Raw genomic sequence first — 16,121 nt, 5'->3', positions numbered from 1 at the left:
TGCCTATTACTAGAGAGAGAAAATGCAAACAAGTGTAATTCTGCCATATTCAAGAAGAAATTAAAATTATGCTTAGTACCTAATAGTAAGCCAGGCCTGAAGAAAATCTGTTTTCTTAAATATTTAGTATTAATTTTGATTCTAAGCATAACTATAAATGTATGTAAGGACATTTTTAGAAATTGCTGATGTAAAATTTATATTGTTGGGGGGAATTTGAGATTATAAAGTATTCCTTTTAAAGTTATTATAAAATGAAAGATTTATTTTTGCTCATTTTAGTAAGTCATCTGAAATTTTTCTTGTTTCTCTTCCCATATTCTAATCTAACTAAACGCTAAGCTACATATAATAGGCTATTATGTTAGTATCATTATTATATTTTGGGAAGTAATAGATACATATTGAAAACAATGGTCCTATTATAATAATCTAATGAAATGTAAACACTATACAAATACATAGTCCTAATGTGTTAAAAGAGCCAAATAAATCCATCAATACTTTTTACAGAAGGCATATGGACTAGCAGTGCAGGGAAGTTGTTTCTGAAAATGAGTATATTATGGAGTGATGTGGATGATACAGATAATGGACCTCCTGCCCTTTTTTTTTTTCTTTTTCTTAACAGTGTCAAAGAAGCCTGTATTGTTTTGAACCTGAACGTTGGTTCTGCCCTACTTCTGAAAGACGTCCTCCAGTCCGATTCTGGGCAGTCTCAGGCCACAGCGGCCTTAAATGAAGTTGGAATTTACAAACTGGCTCAACAAGATGTTGAGATTCTACTTAATTTGAGGACAAACTGGCCTAACACTGGAAAATGATGCATCTTTTTTTGTTTTGGAGTTTTTCGTTTTTAACAAAGAAGAAGCCAGTTGGGATTTCGAGTTATATGATGATGTTCTGAATTAATGAAACTGGACAATTGAAAACTTTATAGAATCATTTATTATCTTGAACTTACAGTGTTATTAAAATGCTGACCATATTTTCTCAGTCCTCTTGTTCCTAAGAAAATAAAAACAGAAAACTCAGAAGCCAGAAAAACTCAAGAGTAATTCCATTTACAAATATAAATGCTGTCTGTTAAGTAAGATACAAGAGCAGAGATAATAAATTACAATGAATTTTCAATTTCCTATGCTAATTAAGGGAGACTACTGTAGATAATCAAACACAGCAAATAAATTTTTTTTTAAAAATCAATGTAGAATGCATGTTTATAATTGAGGTTCCTGTATTTGATTTGGAAATTCACTGTGTTTCCTGCAAGAAAACATATGAGATGGTGACTAAAACAGAATTGCTCTCATTTTCCACAAATGTCCTTACATTTAAAATCCTTCCTAGGGGCGCCTAGGTGGCTCAGTAGGTGAGCATCAGACTCTTGGTTTCGGCTTAGGTCATCATCTCAGGGTCATGGGATGGAGCCCCATGCTTTGGGCCCCCGGCTCAGTGGGGAGTCTGCTGCAGGTTCTCGTTCTCCCCCTCCCTCTAACCCCTACCCCGTGCGTGTGCTCTCTCTCATAAATAAATAAACCTTTAAAAATAAATAAATAAAATCCTTCCTAGTTCCATTCCATATGACAGTAGACAGCCTTCTCTTTTGGACGAAACATTTCAGGCCAGAACACTGTGTTTCAGTCTTTCCCCACAAGGGTAGGGATGGGAACTAAACAGTTTTTGTCTGATATTTATGTAAGTGACAACGAGCTGGAATCTTTAACTCTCCTTTTCTTCCAACTTTTCCTTGGCTCTGGACTCTGTTACATAATGATTTCTTGATTAATAAATCCTCAGAGAACAAAATATTTAAAGGCATTGAGTTACATTGGTCAGAAGCCTACAGCTATCAAATTTTATTCCTTTTTTTTTTTTTTTCTGATTTAGCATTTAGTTAGTACTTTTCAAGTGTAATACTCCAAATCTAAAATTGTTGGGCTGGCATGCAACTTACACTGATATTTTTGTTTCGTTTTTTTTGTTTGTTTGTTTTGAGTAAGCCCTGCACCCAACAGGGGGCTTGAACTCATGACCCTGAGATCAAGAGTCTCATTCTCTACTGATTGAGCTAGTCAGGCCCTACAACCTCTACTATTGATAAACATCTACTTGGTGATAAATAACTTTGAGGAAATATTCTGAGAGAACTTCTACTGCTCTATATTTTATAAAGAGATTTTCCAACTGGTGTATTAGGCTCAAAGCTTTTCTGTGAGTTCTAGCAGACTGGGGCTTCTCCCCCTCATTCTTTGAGAACTGCTGGGCTTTCCCATTGAGAAAAGAATGAATCTGCCCCAGAATTTCCTAATTCCAGACTTGACTGTCACTCCTTGCTTTCTAGACAGCTGGACGTTTCAAGGGAATGAAATGTTTCTGTCAAAAGGTAGGAACTTCTGTTTTAAATTATAGTCCTTGTACCTCAAAGTCATGTTCATTAAATATCAGCCACGTCAAAATAAACTTACACTTCAGATCTGAATTTTTCCAAAGTTATCACATGTCCATCATCTTGTAAAACTTCATCTTCATCCAACAGACCCAGGGTTTTCAGGCCTGTAAAGTCAGAATGAGAGAAGGAAAATTCATGAAGCGAGCATTATTTTCAACTAAGGAAAGTTCAAAAATGAGCACGAACTGTTACTTCAGTGAGTAGAAGATACTGACCTTCTCGGTACTGCACAAATGATATGGTGCCTTTATGTGAAGTGTCCATCATCTCAAACATAGACACGATGTTAGAGTGATCCATAAAGAAAGGAAAAGCCACGCCTGTTACTTTGGCAATTCTCAGTCGTTCCAATATAGATATTAAATACTCTCTTGGTTTTTCTGTAAAAGAATGGTTCCAATTCTTTCTGATATAAAATTAAGATATATCACACATGGAAACAGTCATTTAACAATTATTAAATAACTACGTTCAAGGTTCTGTACTAGGCACTGGGGTATTACACCTTGCTCACAAGCAAAACAAGACATTAGACAATTACTCTACCCCAGATATAGGACCTGGGAATTTTTAAAAAAAGAGCTCCTCAGGTGATTCTAATTTGTAGATAAGTGTCGAGGGGGAGAAAAAAAATGTATAACATGAGGGGTGCCTGGGTGGCTCAGTGGGTTAAAGCCTCTGCCTTCAGCTTGGTCAGGATCCCAGGGTTCTGGGATCGAGCCCTGCATCGGGCTCTCTGCTCCACAGGGAGCCTGCTTCTTACTCTCTCTCTGCCTGCCTCTCTGCCTACTTGTGATCTCTGTGTGTCAAATAAATAAATAAAATCTTTAAAAAAAAAAGGCTTTTTCTTGAGAATTTCATAAATAAATAAAAGTAGGAAAGTATAACGAACCTGTCAACCCACTTTAACTTAAAATTTGTGGCCAGTCTCATTTCACCATCATCTCATCCAGGCCCCCTCTTGCTGTATTGTTTTGAAGTCAATTACAGTGATATTTCATTAATAAATACTTGAGCATGTATCCCTAACAGATAAGGACTCCTTCTGAGATATAACTGACATGTAGCATTATGTAAGTTTACATAACATGTTGATTTGGTACATTTTTAATTTGCAATATGATTGTCACTGTAGTATTTGCTGACACTTTTACCACATATTTCTTTAAGATCTAGTCTCTTAGCAAGTTTAGTGTTTATCATACAGTGATAACTGTCTGTAAGCCTTTTGCTGTGCATTAATTTCCAAGAATTACCTTACTTGCCCTCAAACAACAGCTCTCCTACTCCCCCACCACTCACCATTCTACTCCATTTCTACAACTGGCTTTGTTAGATTCCCTGTATAAGTGGTGTCTTGCAGTATTTGTCTTTCTCTCACTTAGCTCACTTAGCCTATCCTCAAGGGGCATCCTCGTTGCAAATGGCAGGATCTCCTTCTTTCTCATGGCTGAATAATATTCCATTGTATAAATATACCACAGTGTCATTATTCATTTATCTGTAGACAGACACTTGGGCTGTTTTCATACCTTGGCTTTTGTGAATTATGCAGCAGTAAACATGAGTGCGCAGATATCTCCTTCAGACCGTTTTCATTTCCTTTGGATATACACCCAGAAGTGGAATTGCTTAGGCATATGGTAGTTCCGATTTAATTTTTTTTAAAGATTTTATTTATTTATTTGACAGAGATCACAAGTAGGCAGAGAGGCAGACAGAGAGAGAGGGGGGAAGCACGCTCCCTACTGAGCAGAGAGCCCGATGGCGGGGCTTGATCCCAGGACCCTGAGAGCCGAAAGCAGAGGCTTAACCCAAGTGCCCCTGATTTAATTTTTTTGAGGAACCTCTATACTGTTTTCCATAGTGGCATTTCCCTGATAATTAGTGATGTTGGGCATCTTTTTATGTATCTGCGGGCCATTGTATACCTTCTTTGGAAAAATGTCTATTTAGCTCATCTGCCCATTTTTTTTTAAGTTTTTTATTTTTTATTTTTTTTTTAGTAATTGCTACATTGAGCCCTAACATGGGGCTCAAACTCATGACCCCAAGATCAAGAGTCCTGTGTTCTCCTGACTAAGCCAGCCAGGAGCCCTGCCTTGCCCATTTAAAAATATATATATTTTTTATTTACTTGTCAGATAGAGAGTGAGAGTGAGTGAGCACAAGCAAGGGAGTGGCAGGCAGAGGGAGAAGTAGGCTCCCCGCCAAGCAGGGAGCCTAATGCAGGACTCGATCCAGGACCCCAGGATTATGACCTGAGCTGAAGGAAGATGCTTAACTGACTAAGCCACCCAGGTGTCCCATTTTTAAATCAATTTTTTTGCTATTGAGTTGTAGGAGTTCTTTATACATTTTAGATCTTAAATGATACATAGTTTGCAAATATTTCTCCTATAGGTTGCCTTTCCATTTTGTTGATTCTTTTGTGGTGCAGAAGTTTTAAATATGACATAATCCCAGCTGTTGGTTTTTTCATTTTGTTCTTTGTGCTTCTGGTGATGTATCTAAAAAATCATTGCCAAGACCTGTGTCAGGGAGCTTCTTCCCTGTGTTTTCTTCTAGGAATCTCATGGTATCAGGTTGTCCCACAAATTTTATGAATTGAGAACACTTTTTAAATTTAAAAAAGTTGGGGCACCTGGATGGCTCAGTCCGTTAAGCATCTGACTTCGACTCAGATCATGATCTCAGCGTCTTGTCCAGCATGGAGCCCCATGTTGGGCTCCGCGCTCAGCAGGAAGTCTGCTTCTCTCCCTCTCCCTCTGCCTCTTCCCATGCTCATGCGCTTGCTCTCTCTCTCTCTCTCTCCTCTCTCTCTCAAATAAATAGAATTTTTTAAAAATAGTAAAGTTTTAAAAAGTAAAAGTGAATTTAGCAGCTCAGTCCTTAAGTGTCTGCCTTTGGCTCAGGTCGTGATCCCAGGGTCCCAGGATTGAGTCCTGCATCAGGCTCCCTGCTCCGTGGGAAGCCTGCTTCTCCCTCTCCCACTCGCCCTGCTGTTCCCTCTCTCAATGTCTCTCTCTGTCAAATAGATAAATAAAATCTTTAAAAAATGAATGTAAACACTTATTCAAATAGCACCCACACATTGTGATTACGTTTTTAGATCTCTCTTGTGCCTTTCTGTACAGATTTTAACAGACTATAGAAACAATTGGGTTACTGAAGGCAATCCCGTCACATATGTGGTCTTCTGTCGCTTCTCTCGGAACTACTTATCAAATTCAGAAAAAGAAAAAAGGCCAAGTTTGAATTTCAATTTACTACTTTTCTTTTTAAGGACAGAGTAAGTAAATAATGCTAATGGAACTTGGTGTGTTTCTCTGATGAAGGATTTTTACTGTATATCCCTTAGACTACATGAGATGTTATCATGTTTAAGTCTAGAGTCTATAATTTATACTCCGCCTGCTTCTAAAAATGTTTTGAAGATGCTTACAACAGAAGTAATAAAAATATTACCTTTAAAGAAATATTTTATTTTTAAGTAATCTCTCTGCCCGACATGGAGCTTGAACTCACAATCCCGAGAACAAGAGTCATTTGCTCCATCGACTGAGGAAGCCAACCGCCCCTAAAGATAGGACTTCTTAAAAACACGAAGAGGGGTTGCCTGGCTGACTCAGATGGTTGAGCATCCCACTCTTGGTTTCAGGTCAGGTCATCTCAGGGTCCTGGGATTGGGCCCCACGTCAGGCTCTGCACTGGTCATGGAGTTGGCTTGAGATTCTCTCTCCCCTCTCCCTCCCTTTGCTTGTCCGCGCACTCTCTCAAACAAATAAATCTTTAAAAATTTTAAAAAATAAAACATGAAGGGAAGATCCAAATGTTACTAACCACCTAAAGTTCTGTAAATGTCAGCTGATAATGATAATCAGTTTTTGTAAAACAAAACCTCAAGTTCACTTTTTTTTTTTTTAGTTTTTTTTTTAAATTTATTTGTTTGACAGAGAGAGATCACAAGTAGGCAGAGAGGCAGGCAGAGAGAGAGAGGAAGGGAAGCAGGCTCCCCGCTGAGCAGAGAGCCCGACGCGGGACTCGATCCCAGGACCCTGAGATCATGACCTGAGCCAAAGACAGCGGCTTAACCCACTGAGCCACCCAGGCGTGCTCAAGTTCACATCTTAATAATAAATGCTAATAATTATTGAGCCCTCACTATGGGCCTGGTATTCCCCATAACCATCACTTCCCCAAGACCACAGCTAGTATGAATCCATAATATGCTCCCTAAAATGTGCAGTAAAGCCTGTACATTTTAGGGAGTTAGTAGGGAGTTAATAGGGAGCACTCTACTAACTCAAATATGGGAAGCATCTGGAAACCCCAAACCTTGTCAGCATGATGGTCTCCATTGAGTTTTTCCTCCTCTGTAACTCTCAAAGGTATCTTATCCTCATTTAACCATCCCCATAGCAATATCTCTCACCTGGGTTACTACAACTGTCTCTTTTTTTTTAATGAAATTTTAATTCTATTAAAGCCCTCTCCTAAGCATTTATACTCCCTCCCTCCCTAGCACAGAATTGTCGCTGGGAAATGACACGTTTTCCTACCGAATGACTTCAGGTCATGTTGGGTTTTGCTGTTAAATGAGTTATGAAAATCTGTTAGTTTCCAGAGCTGATAGAATTCTGAAGTTGAGGATGTGGGATTGTAGACCTGCTCCCTCACCAGTAGTAACACAATCAAACTGCCTAGGCTTATTTTCCATAAATCCCTTTTTAATATTTTTTTATTTTTTAAAAAAGATTTTATTTATTTGTTCAACAGACGGAGATCACAAGTAGGCAGAGAGGCAGTCAGAGAGAGAGAGAGAGGAGGAAGCAGGCTCCCTGCTGAGCAGAGAGCCCGATGCGGGGCTCGATCCCAGGACCCTGAGACCATGACCCAAGCGGAAGGCAGAGGCTTTAATCCACTGAGCCCCCCAGGTGCCCCCATAAATCCCTTCAAGATCCAAGCTTTTCAAATTGGGATCCATGTCATAATGCCAGAGGCTTCGGATAGACCCGAGGTAAAGATAATGTTTCTTCCTGAGAATCAATCATACTCTGGTGAATAATGTGAAACATTTATAGTAAGAAATGGGTATCTCTGTAGAAGAACAAAACTTGCAAATTTTTATGGTAATACAAGTGACTCCAAAGAAACTTGTCAGGCAGCAGCAGGCTAAGGTTTCAGACACCAAAGTTACAAGTCCGCTCTTTGCCATTAGGAGAATCTGGGCAGGAAACTTGGAGAGGCATTGCCCTATACTCTGGACACCAACCAAACCCCTTAGCTTCTCCTCAGTATTTCTTCATATTTTTCCGGCCCCTCCCCACTCCCTTTGGATTTTGTAAAGATGTTTCAAGAAGTTTACATTGTGGGGTGCCTAGATGGCTCAGTCGGTTAATTGTCTGCCTTTAGCTTGGGTCGTGATCTCAGGGTTCTGGGATAAAGTCCCACACCTGGCTCTCGGCTCAGCAGGGACTCTGCTTCCCTCTCTGACCTTCCCCGATGCTTGTTCTTGCTCCCTCTCTCTCAAATAAATAAATAAATAACATCTTTAAAAAAGAAAAAGTTCGGGGCGCCTGGGTGGCTCAGTGGGTTAAGCCTCTGCCTTTGGCTCGGGTCATGATCCCATGGTCCAGGGATCAAGCCCCATATAGGGCTCTCTGTTCAGTGGGGAGTCTGCTTCACCCTGCCTCTCTCTCTGCCTTTCTCTCTGCCTACTTGTGATCTCTCTCAAATAAATAAATAAAATCTTTAAAAATAAATAAATAAATAAAAAGAAAAAGTTCACATTGTTACAGAGGGTAACAGCATCTCAGTTTCTTACATTGATAATTATTTAAATTATGAATGGGGTAGGATTACAATATTAATTGTGTAACTTCTACCAGACCTCCCCTTCCTATCCTCTGCTGAGAAAATTTGTCTTTATCTTAGATTCTCTTTCCCCCACCATGCCTTCTATAGGAGAATGCTGTTTTTGCCAGACGAGTTCAAAGCCTTTTATATTAAAGGAAAAAAATGAATCCTTGGGGCGCCTGGGTGGCTCAGTGGGTTAAGCTGCTGCCTTCGGCTCAGGTCATGATCTCAGGGTGCTGGGATCCAGTCCCGCATCAGGCTCTCTGCTCGGCAGGGGGCCTGCTTCCCTTCCTCTCTCTTTGTGATCTCTTCCCTTCCTCTCTCCTACTGTGATCTCTCTCTGTCAAATAAATAAATAAAATCTTTAAAAAAAAAAAAAAAGAATCCTTGAGATACCACATTGGTTGACATTAGAAAGAGCTTGAGAGAAAAAGGCCAGGAAAGAAGCAGGAAATAGAAAAAAAAATCTACAAACTAAAAAAAGACTACAAAGTACCTACTAGCACAGTTAATGAGAAAACAGACAAACAAAAACAAACCCACTTCAAAGGCATATAAACATTTAGAACAATAGGGATAAAGGGTGCCTGGGTGGCTCAGTGGATTAAAGCCTCTGCCTTCCGCTTGGGTCATGGTCTCAGGGTCCTGGGATCGAGCCCCGCATCCCCGCATCGGGCTCTCTGCTCAGCAGGGAGCCTGCTTCCTCTTCTCTCTCTGCCTGCTTCTCTGCCTACTTGTGATCTCTCTGTCAAATAAATAAATAAAATCTTAAAAAAAAAAAAAAAGGAGGACACGTATTTAAAAAGGGAAAGAGAGAGAACAACAGGGATAAAATAAAAACTTCCAGAAGAGAGAAAAAGTCTTCATTAAACAGGTCAAGAATCTGATGACGTCATGTCATCAGACTCTTCAGAACAACTGTGGCAATCAGAAGAGGAAGGGGCACAGCCCTCCAAATTCTGAAGGCAGTACTTTCTGAGAATTGTATCTACCCTAGTTATCATGTTTGAGTGTAGGATGAGACACTACCATACACATAAGTTCTCAAAATATTTACCACTCCAATGAAGCACGCTCCTTGGTCTGTCCTCTAAAGGAAGGGAGAAAAGGCAAAAAAAAAAAAAAAAAAAAAAAAAGTGCGGGTGGGTGAAAGAGACCCAAGCACCATAAAACAGGCTGTAAACAGAGGAGAGAGATGAAAAGGTTAAGGTCTGAGAAGAGAGAGGGAAACCCCTGAATTACAGCCACACAGCAGCGCAGCTGGGCCATCAGTCTAGTCCAGAGCAAGAAGACAGAGCTTGGGGAGTGGTTACACCATGACTCTCCTCTCCTACGACTCTCCTGTCCTACCTGGAGGAGAGCTCTGCTTGCGACAAAAAGAGAATATCGATGACTGAGTAGTAATGACACAGAAAATTTAAGTCAACATTTAAAATGTGGTATTACTGGGGCGCCTGGGTGGCTCAATGGGTTAAAGCCTCTGCCTTTGGCTGGGGTCATGATCCCAGAACCCCGGGATGGAGCACACACACACCCCCCCATCCAGCTCTCTGCTCAGCAGGGAGCCTGCTTTCTCCTCTCTCTCTCTCTGCCTACTTGTGATCTCTGTCTGTCAAATAAATAAATAAAATCTTTAAAAAAATAAATAAAAATAAAATGGTGGTATTACTAATTTCCAGGAAATCAACAAAGGAAATACAGTCATAGCATGCTACACGGATTCGCTGTGGATATTTGCCTAATAATAATAATGCACATTCTAAATGCTGGCCACACCAAAACTGAATTATAATTTTACTGGGAAGGTGGGGATGAGTGGGAACAGGTGTGAGTGTACGTGCATGTCTGTAAGCGAGCTGACGTTTCCTCCTACACAGTATAAAGCTAAATCTAAACCCCGGGGCTGAGGGGACATTGGTAAGTAGCAGTAAAGTCTGTGATCTATTAATATCAGGGAGTTGGCAATCATTCTTTACAACAGGAATCTGGGGCAGGGAGGGAAACGCTGTTCTTCTCTATAAGCCTTGGGGTGCTTTTTGACTTTTAAACCCCATACGCATATACTTTTATAAAAATCTAAATCAAACACGTGTTGGTTGCCAGCCGTAAGGCTAACTTATATATTACCCATTCAGTCTTCCCCACGTGTCCACAGCTCGGTACTGCTCCCCGTTCTCCAGAAGAGGACCCTGACGCGCAGACCCTCGCCCACACTCCGCTAGTGTTAAGGACGACCCTCCCCCGAGCCTCTCCCCACCCGCCGCGAGCCTCCCCCTACGAGAGCCCCGCGCACCTGGCCAGTGGCCGGCACAAAAGAGGCCGTTCAACGAGTACTCAGGGCCGCGGCGTTCGCCGGCAGTAGGGCTCCAGCCGCCTAGATAGAGGCCGGGCGGGGAGGGCGAGCTGCGGGGGTCCCGGGGACGCGAGCGGGCGGGGGGTGCGGGCGCGCAGGGAGGGCGGTACCGGGAGTTTCTGGGAACAGCCCGGGCAGGGAGGCGGGTGGGAACGAAAGCCGAGCGGTAAGCAAGACTCTTACCCGGCCGGAAAAAGAGCAGGGTGCTGGTGAGATAGTTCAGCAACTCCATAATCCGGTGTTTTTCCAAGTAATTCCTGGCCTCCAGCTCCCTGCTGCCGCGCGCCTGCATGGCTCCGCGTGGGGGCGTTGCTAGGCGACCCGGCGGCGTCGGGGCCCTTGGGCTCCACCCCCTCCGCCCCGCGCGGTCGGCCTTAGGGGGCGGCCTGAGACCGGAGTCCTCCACTTCCTCGCGGAGAGGAAGCTTGGTGCGGCGTGGGGTTGGCGCCTGCGCGGAGGCTGAGGGTGGCCCGTGCAGAGCCCCTGGCGGGCGGAGGGTCCGGTTCCCCCGCTGCGCGGAGGGCTGGGCGGGGTCGGCTTTTCCTGTTTTTGTCTCGAGCACCTCGTCCAGTCCGTGCTTGTTGATCTGGGAACTGAGACCTCAGGTTCTAGTAACACAGGATGAACCTTGGGAATTAGAGAGCATACAGGGAGAGTCTTAAATCCGGGCAGGAGTCGGCCGGCTTTCTGCCCTGGGCTGCGGGTCGGGAAGCGTGCTGGGATCCTGAGCGCCAACGTCTCTGCAGCTTAACCAGGCTGCGCCGAGGGGTCGTGTCGAAGACCACCTGACAGTAGTGTTGAGGGAGAGTCACTGAGTACGACGGGATGCAGGTGCATAGCAGGGCCCGCGCTTCAGTGGTCGGTGTGCCTCGGAAACTGGACTCTAGGCTGGGACTTCTGTCCTGAAGGGCCAAGCTCGGAAGCCTGTGGCCTAACGGTCAACAAGGAGTTATCCCAGGACAGGCACTTCAAGGAGAGGAAAGACAAATGGCCAATAAACATACGAAAATATTCCCAGCCTCTTCGACAATCCTGTAAACAAAACTACAAGAAAATGCCAGTTTACATGTAGCAGACTGGTCGTAGTTAGGAAGTTGGACAAGATCGAGCTGGCAAGGATACACTGCGACAAAACAGTGATGATAGGAGCCCAAATTGGAACACCCACTTTGGACAATCGATTTGGAATTGTCTTGATAATGCAAGCATGTTTCTGCACTCAGCTGCTCTTGGACAGGTGTACCTGGACATGTGCACAAGAATGTTCACAGCAGCACTCTTCATAATAACAAGCACTGATAACAGCCCTAAAGTTCATCAAGAACACAATGGATTGGGGAGGCTGGGTGGCTCAGTTGGTTGGGCATCTGCCTTTGGCTCAGGTCATGATCCCATGTATTGTGGAATAGAGCCCCATATGCAGCTTTGTGCTCCCCGTGGAGTGTGCATGTCCCTCTGCTCTTTCCTGGTTTGTGCTGTCTCTCTCTCTCTCTCTCTGTCTCTCAAATAAATGAATAAAATCTTTAAAATGTCAGGACTGTTCTTTAATGGAGGGAGAGAAGACTGCATGGTGGTCCATTGGAGACGGTGATTTCTGCCTGGTGCTCTAAGCTCAAGACATTTGGTCCTCCCGGTGGGAGCTTCACTTACTCTACCTGGGTTACTCGGGCCCTGAATAAATAGCTCTGCTCTTGGAACCTCAGATGACCTAGAATCTTGACCTGGAAATGGAGCGGTCTGATCTTCTGTGACTGTGGAGTCAGGCTGCACGTTGGACCTTGTGGACGTCTTCCTGACTCACTGTCTTCTGTTCCAAAAGGCCTGGCAGCAGTTCCTGTGCCCAGTGCTCCCTCTTACAATTCCCGCGGAAGTCATGCTAAAGAGAAGTATCCAGATGCCACCTAGTGGAGCCAGCTATTTGTGCTGATGCCTTTCCTCTCAAGATTTTACGTATTTGAGAGTGTGTGTGCCTGAGCATGAGCAGGGGGGAGGGCAGAGGGAGAAGCAGACACCCCGCTGAGCAGGGAGCTCCCCGCGGGGCTCGATGTGGGGCTCGAACCCAAAACCCTGGGATTGTGACCTGACCCAAAGGGGGATGCTTAGCAGACTGAACCAGCCAGGTTGCCCCATGCTGGTGCCATCTCTTAAGGCAATTTGGGCTTAATTAATCACTGTCATCAACATCACCATCCTTCGACTTCCCCCTGGCCCCTCTCCTCGTTATTCTAACCCTTTAGTGGTTTGGGAGAGTAACTCCAGTTGGAAGACATGAAGGTGGTGGTTCCCAGTCACAACTGCACCTTAGAACCAACCGGGTCCTTTACAGACTACTGGAGGCGGGGCCCCATTCTCAAGCAGGAAATGGAATCTCTTGAATTGGGGCCTGAACATTGGTAGTTCTGTTGTTGTTGCTTTAAAAGCAAGGATTGAGGTATAATTAACATTTAAAAAACTGCACAACTGGGGCGCCCGGGTGGCTCAGGGGGTTAAAGCCTCTGCCTTCTGCTGGGGTCATGATCTCAGGGTCCTGGGATGGAGCCCCACATCGGGCTCTCGGCTCAGCACAGACCCTGCTTCCCCCGCTACCCCTGCCTGCCTCTTTGCCTACTTGTGATCTCTGTCAAATAAATTTAAAAACAAATAAATAAATAAACTGCACATCTTTAAGGTGTACTCATCAATAAATATACATCCATGAAACCATGACTGCAGTCAAGACGAGAAACATATCTATAGTCCCCAAAGGTTGCCTTGTACCCCTTTCTAGTTCCTCCCCCTCACCCCTCTGCCAGGTAACCACTGACCTGCTAGCTATCCCTCTAGATTAGTTTACATTTTCTGAATTTTCTATAAATGGAGCCACACAGTGTGGGTTTGCTGTTCTTGTTTTGGCTCAGTGAGTGTATTTCACTTGATATAATTTTTTAAAAAGATTTTATTTATTTGTCAGAGAGAGAGAGAGGACAAGCAAGGGGAGCAGCAGAGGCAGAGAGAGAAGCAGACTCCCCGCTGAGCAAGGAGCCCGATGTAGGACTCCATCCCAGGACCCTGGGATCATGACCTGAGCTGAAGGCAGACACTTAGCCAACGGAGCCACCCAGGCATCACTCAATATAATTATGTTTTGAGACTCACCCATGTCATTGCACGGCGCCGTACCTCCTCCCGTGCTGGTGCTGAGTAGGACTTCAGGGACGGCGGAGCTATGACAAACAGCTCTGACATGAACATCTGAACATCGGTATACGTGTCTGGGGTGGGCACGTGAGTTCATCTCCCTTAGGGAAAGAGCTAGGAGCGGACTGCTGGATCATATGGGAAGTGCAGTATTTTGAGAAAATGCCAAACCATTTTCCCCAGTGGCTGTGCCATTTTACCTCCCTGAACTGGTGGTTATGAAAGGTCCCCCAGGGCGAGCCTGGTGCTCAGATGGGACTGAGATCCTGCCTGATGGCCGCCTGGGAGGCCTGGGCTAAAGGTCTGAGTAACACTGCTCAGAATCCCCGAGAGTAGAGTCCCGCAGCCCATCTCCGCACAGGACACACGCGGGAATCTCCCAGGAGCCTTCTATAAACACAGTGTCTGTCCCTTCTCCTGCAGGGACCCTGATGTGATTGCTCCGCACACACCGGGTACGTGGGGGCTGTCTCAGGCATCAGAGCTTTCCTAACAGCTTCCTGGGTGGTTCTAGAGCACAAAGTGACTAACGCCCCTTGTTTGACCAGGACTCCAAGGGGGGTGGTTCTGGGAAACTTATCACCACAAGACTAGGAAAGTCCCAGGTCAGCTGAGCACCTTGTCACCCTGTTTGTGAACCACTGGCACAAGGGCATGAACTTTGACGTCAGATTTGCCAATCTCTCTGTGCACTGGGGATGTGTAGCTCAAGGGGATGGTGTGTATGTCAGGGAGCATTGTATAAGGGGGAAGCTAAGACTCCACAACAGACTGTGGGTGACTCCTCTCTGTTTTCTGTTTCAACCAGGAGTAAGTCAGCTAGGAATTTTGCTTGCTGTTAAAAAGGAGGGGAAAAGGGCACCTGGGTGGCTTAGTCGGTTAGGTGTCTGCCTTCAGCTCAGGTCATGATCTCAGGGTCCAGGCTCCTTGCTCGGCAGCGAGTCTGTGTCTCCCTCTCCTTCTGCCCCTCTGCATTCTTATGCTCTCTTGCTCAATTGCCTTCTCTCTCTCTCTTTCAAATAAATAAATAAATAAATAAATAAATAAATAAATAAATAAATAAAATCTTAAAAAAAAACTGTAGAAATTTCCATGCGGCCTTCCTTTGGCTCTTCCAAATGACAATACATCACATAACCATAGAACATCACAATCGGGGCGCCTGGGTGACTTGGTTGTTGAGTGTCTGCCTTCGGCTCAGGTCATGATCTCAGGGTCCTGGGATCGAGCCCCGAATTGGGCTCCTTGCTCAGCGGGAAGCCTGCTTCTCCCTCTCTTACTCCCCCTGCTTTGTTTCCCCCTTGCTGTCTCTGTCAAATATATAAAATCTTAAAAAAAAAAAAAAAAAAAAAAAAAAGAACATCACCGCAGAACTAGGTAATCAACACTGGTACATACTATTACTGGGCCATAGACCTCATTTGCATTTCACTAGTTTTTATCTGAATTCTTTTTTCTTTTTCTGTCCTGTTTCACTTTTTGTTTAAAAAGTAATCTCTACACCCACCATGGGCCTTGAACTCATGACCCCAAGATCAAAAGTTGCATGCTCTCCTGACCGAGCCAGGCGAGCACACCAGTTCTGTTTCCTTTTTGAGGATACTTCTGTATTTCAGAATATCATATAAACGGAGCTTCATTTTATAAACTGAGACTAAATTTAACTTCCATCCCACTGACTGGGTCTGCTGAAGCTTGAATTAGGTCCACCAAATTGAAGCCCAGAACAAAATTTTTGAAAAACCTTCTTTGTGCTTCTAAATTATTTCTATGATGGATGACCTCAGGTGATTTGCTATTTATACAATTTACCTGGGGGATCGAGGACCCTTTCCCAAAAGGCTTCCCGTGCATGAGCTGTGTGGTCCTCACCAAATGACTTGACCTCCGCAAGCCTTGGTTTTTCTCATCTGTAAAATGGGGGCAAGAATCTCACCCACCTCATGGAGTTATGGCAAAGTCTTGTCCGCAGCCGGCAGTCTGTGGGGTGGAATGGAGGGTGTGGCCTCTCATGGCTATGGATGGTGACCAGGGGGCACATGGTTCTGTCTTCCCTAGCTGAAACCGAGAATGCATGTCCCCAAACAACACTACTGCACTGATGTCAGACTTCAAGTGCATCGTGGATCTGTGGGCTCTTGTGGCTTGTCCTGCAAACCAATCACCCTTGATATGACACTTAAATGGAAGAATATATTCAGTTCCAAATGAAGCATTTGGAGCACAGCCCACAGAGTGGGGACGGCTTTTACAGGAAAGATAGATCATTGCTTTGTATAT

General features: G+C 44.2%; 2 protein-coding genes across 4 annotated transcripts in view; one reads left to right on the top strand and one right to left on the bottom strand.

The window, feature by feature from the left end:
• Positions 1–1,206, top strand: part of RINT1 (RAD50 interactor 1) — a 35,160-nt gene extending 33,954 nt beyond the window's left edge. For all 3 annotated transcript variants that reach the window (XM_059170850.1, XM_059170851.1, XM_059170852.1), the window contains one exon: positions 632–1,206. In XM_059170850.1, the coding sequence (XP_059026833.1) occupies positions 632–824 (193 nt within the window). In that variant the 3' untranslated portion in view covers positions 825–1,206. The remainder of the gene's footprint in view (positions 1–631) is intronic.
• EFCAB10 (EF-hand calcium binding domain 10) lies at positions 931–11,258 on the bottom strand. The gene is made up of 4 exons (XM_059170853.1): positions 10,848–11,258; positions 2,668–2,832; positions 2,469–2,556; positions 931–1,008 (listed from the first exon to the last, which is right to left on the bottom strand). Exons 1-4 carry the CDS (start codon positions 10,954–10,956, stop codon positions 972–974), a joined length of 399 nt encoding a protein of 132 aa, XP_059026836.1. The 5' UTR covers positions 10,957–11,258; the 3' UTR covers positions 931–971.
• Between the last annotated feature and the right edge of the window lie 4,863 nt (positions 11,259–16,121).

The sequence above is a fragment of the Mustela lutreola genome, chromosome 4 (assembly GCF_030435805.1).
Source record: "Mustela lutreola isolate mMusLut2 chromosome 4, mMusLut2.pri, whole genome shotgun sequence".
Classification (NCBI taxonomy): domain Eukaryota; kingdom Metazoa; phylum Chordata; class Mammalia; order Carnivora; family Mustelidae; genus Mustela; species Mustela lutreola.
The sequence above is the reverse complement of the archived record's forward strand: the minus strand, read 5'-3'. Positions and strand labels throughout refer to the sequence as shown.

Bases quoted from the DNA above. Each gene is read 5' to 3' on its own strand.
- EFCAB10 (XM_059170853.1), bottom strand. From the start codon at position 10,956: ATGCAGGCGCGCGGCAGCAGGGAGCTGGAGGCCAGGAATTACTTGGAA. The intron at 2,833-10,847 runs GTAAGAGTCTTG...ATTCTTTTACAG, and splicing joins CCTGCTCTTTTTCCGGCCGG to AAAAACCAAGAGAGTATTTA. The intron at 1,009-2,468 runs GTAAGTTTATTT...TTATTTTCTTAG, and splicing joins GAAAAATTCAGATCTGAAGT to GAACAAGAGGACTGAGAAAA.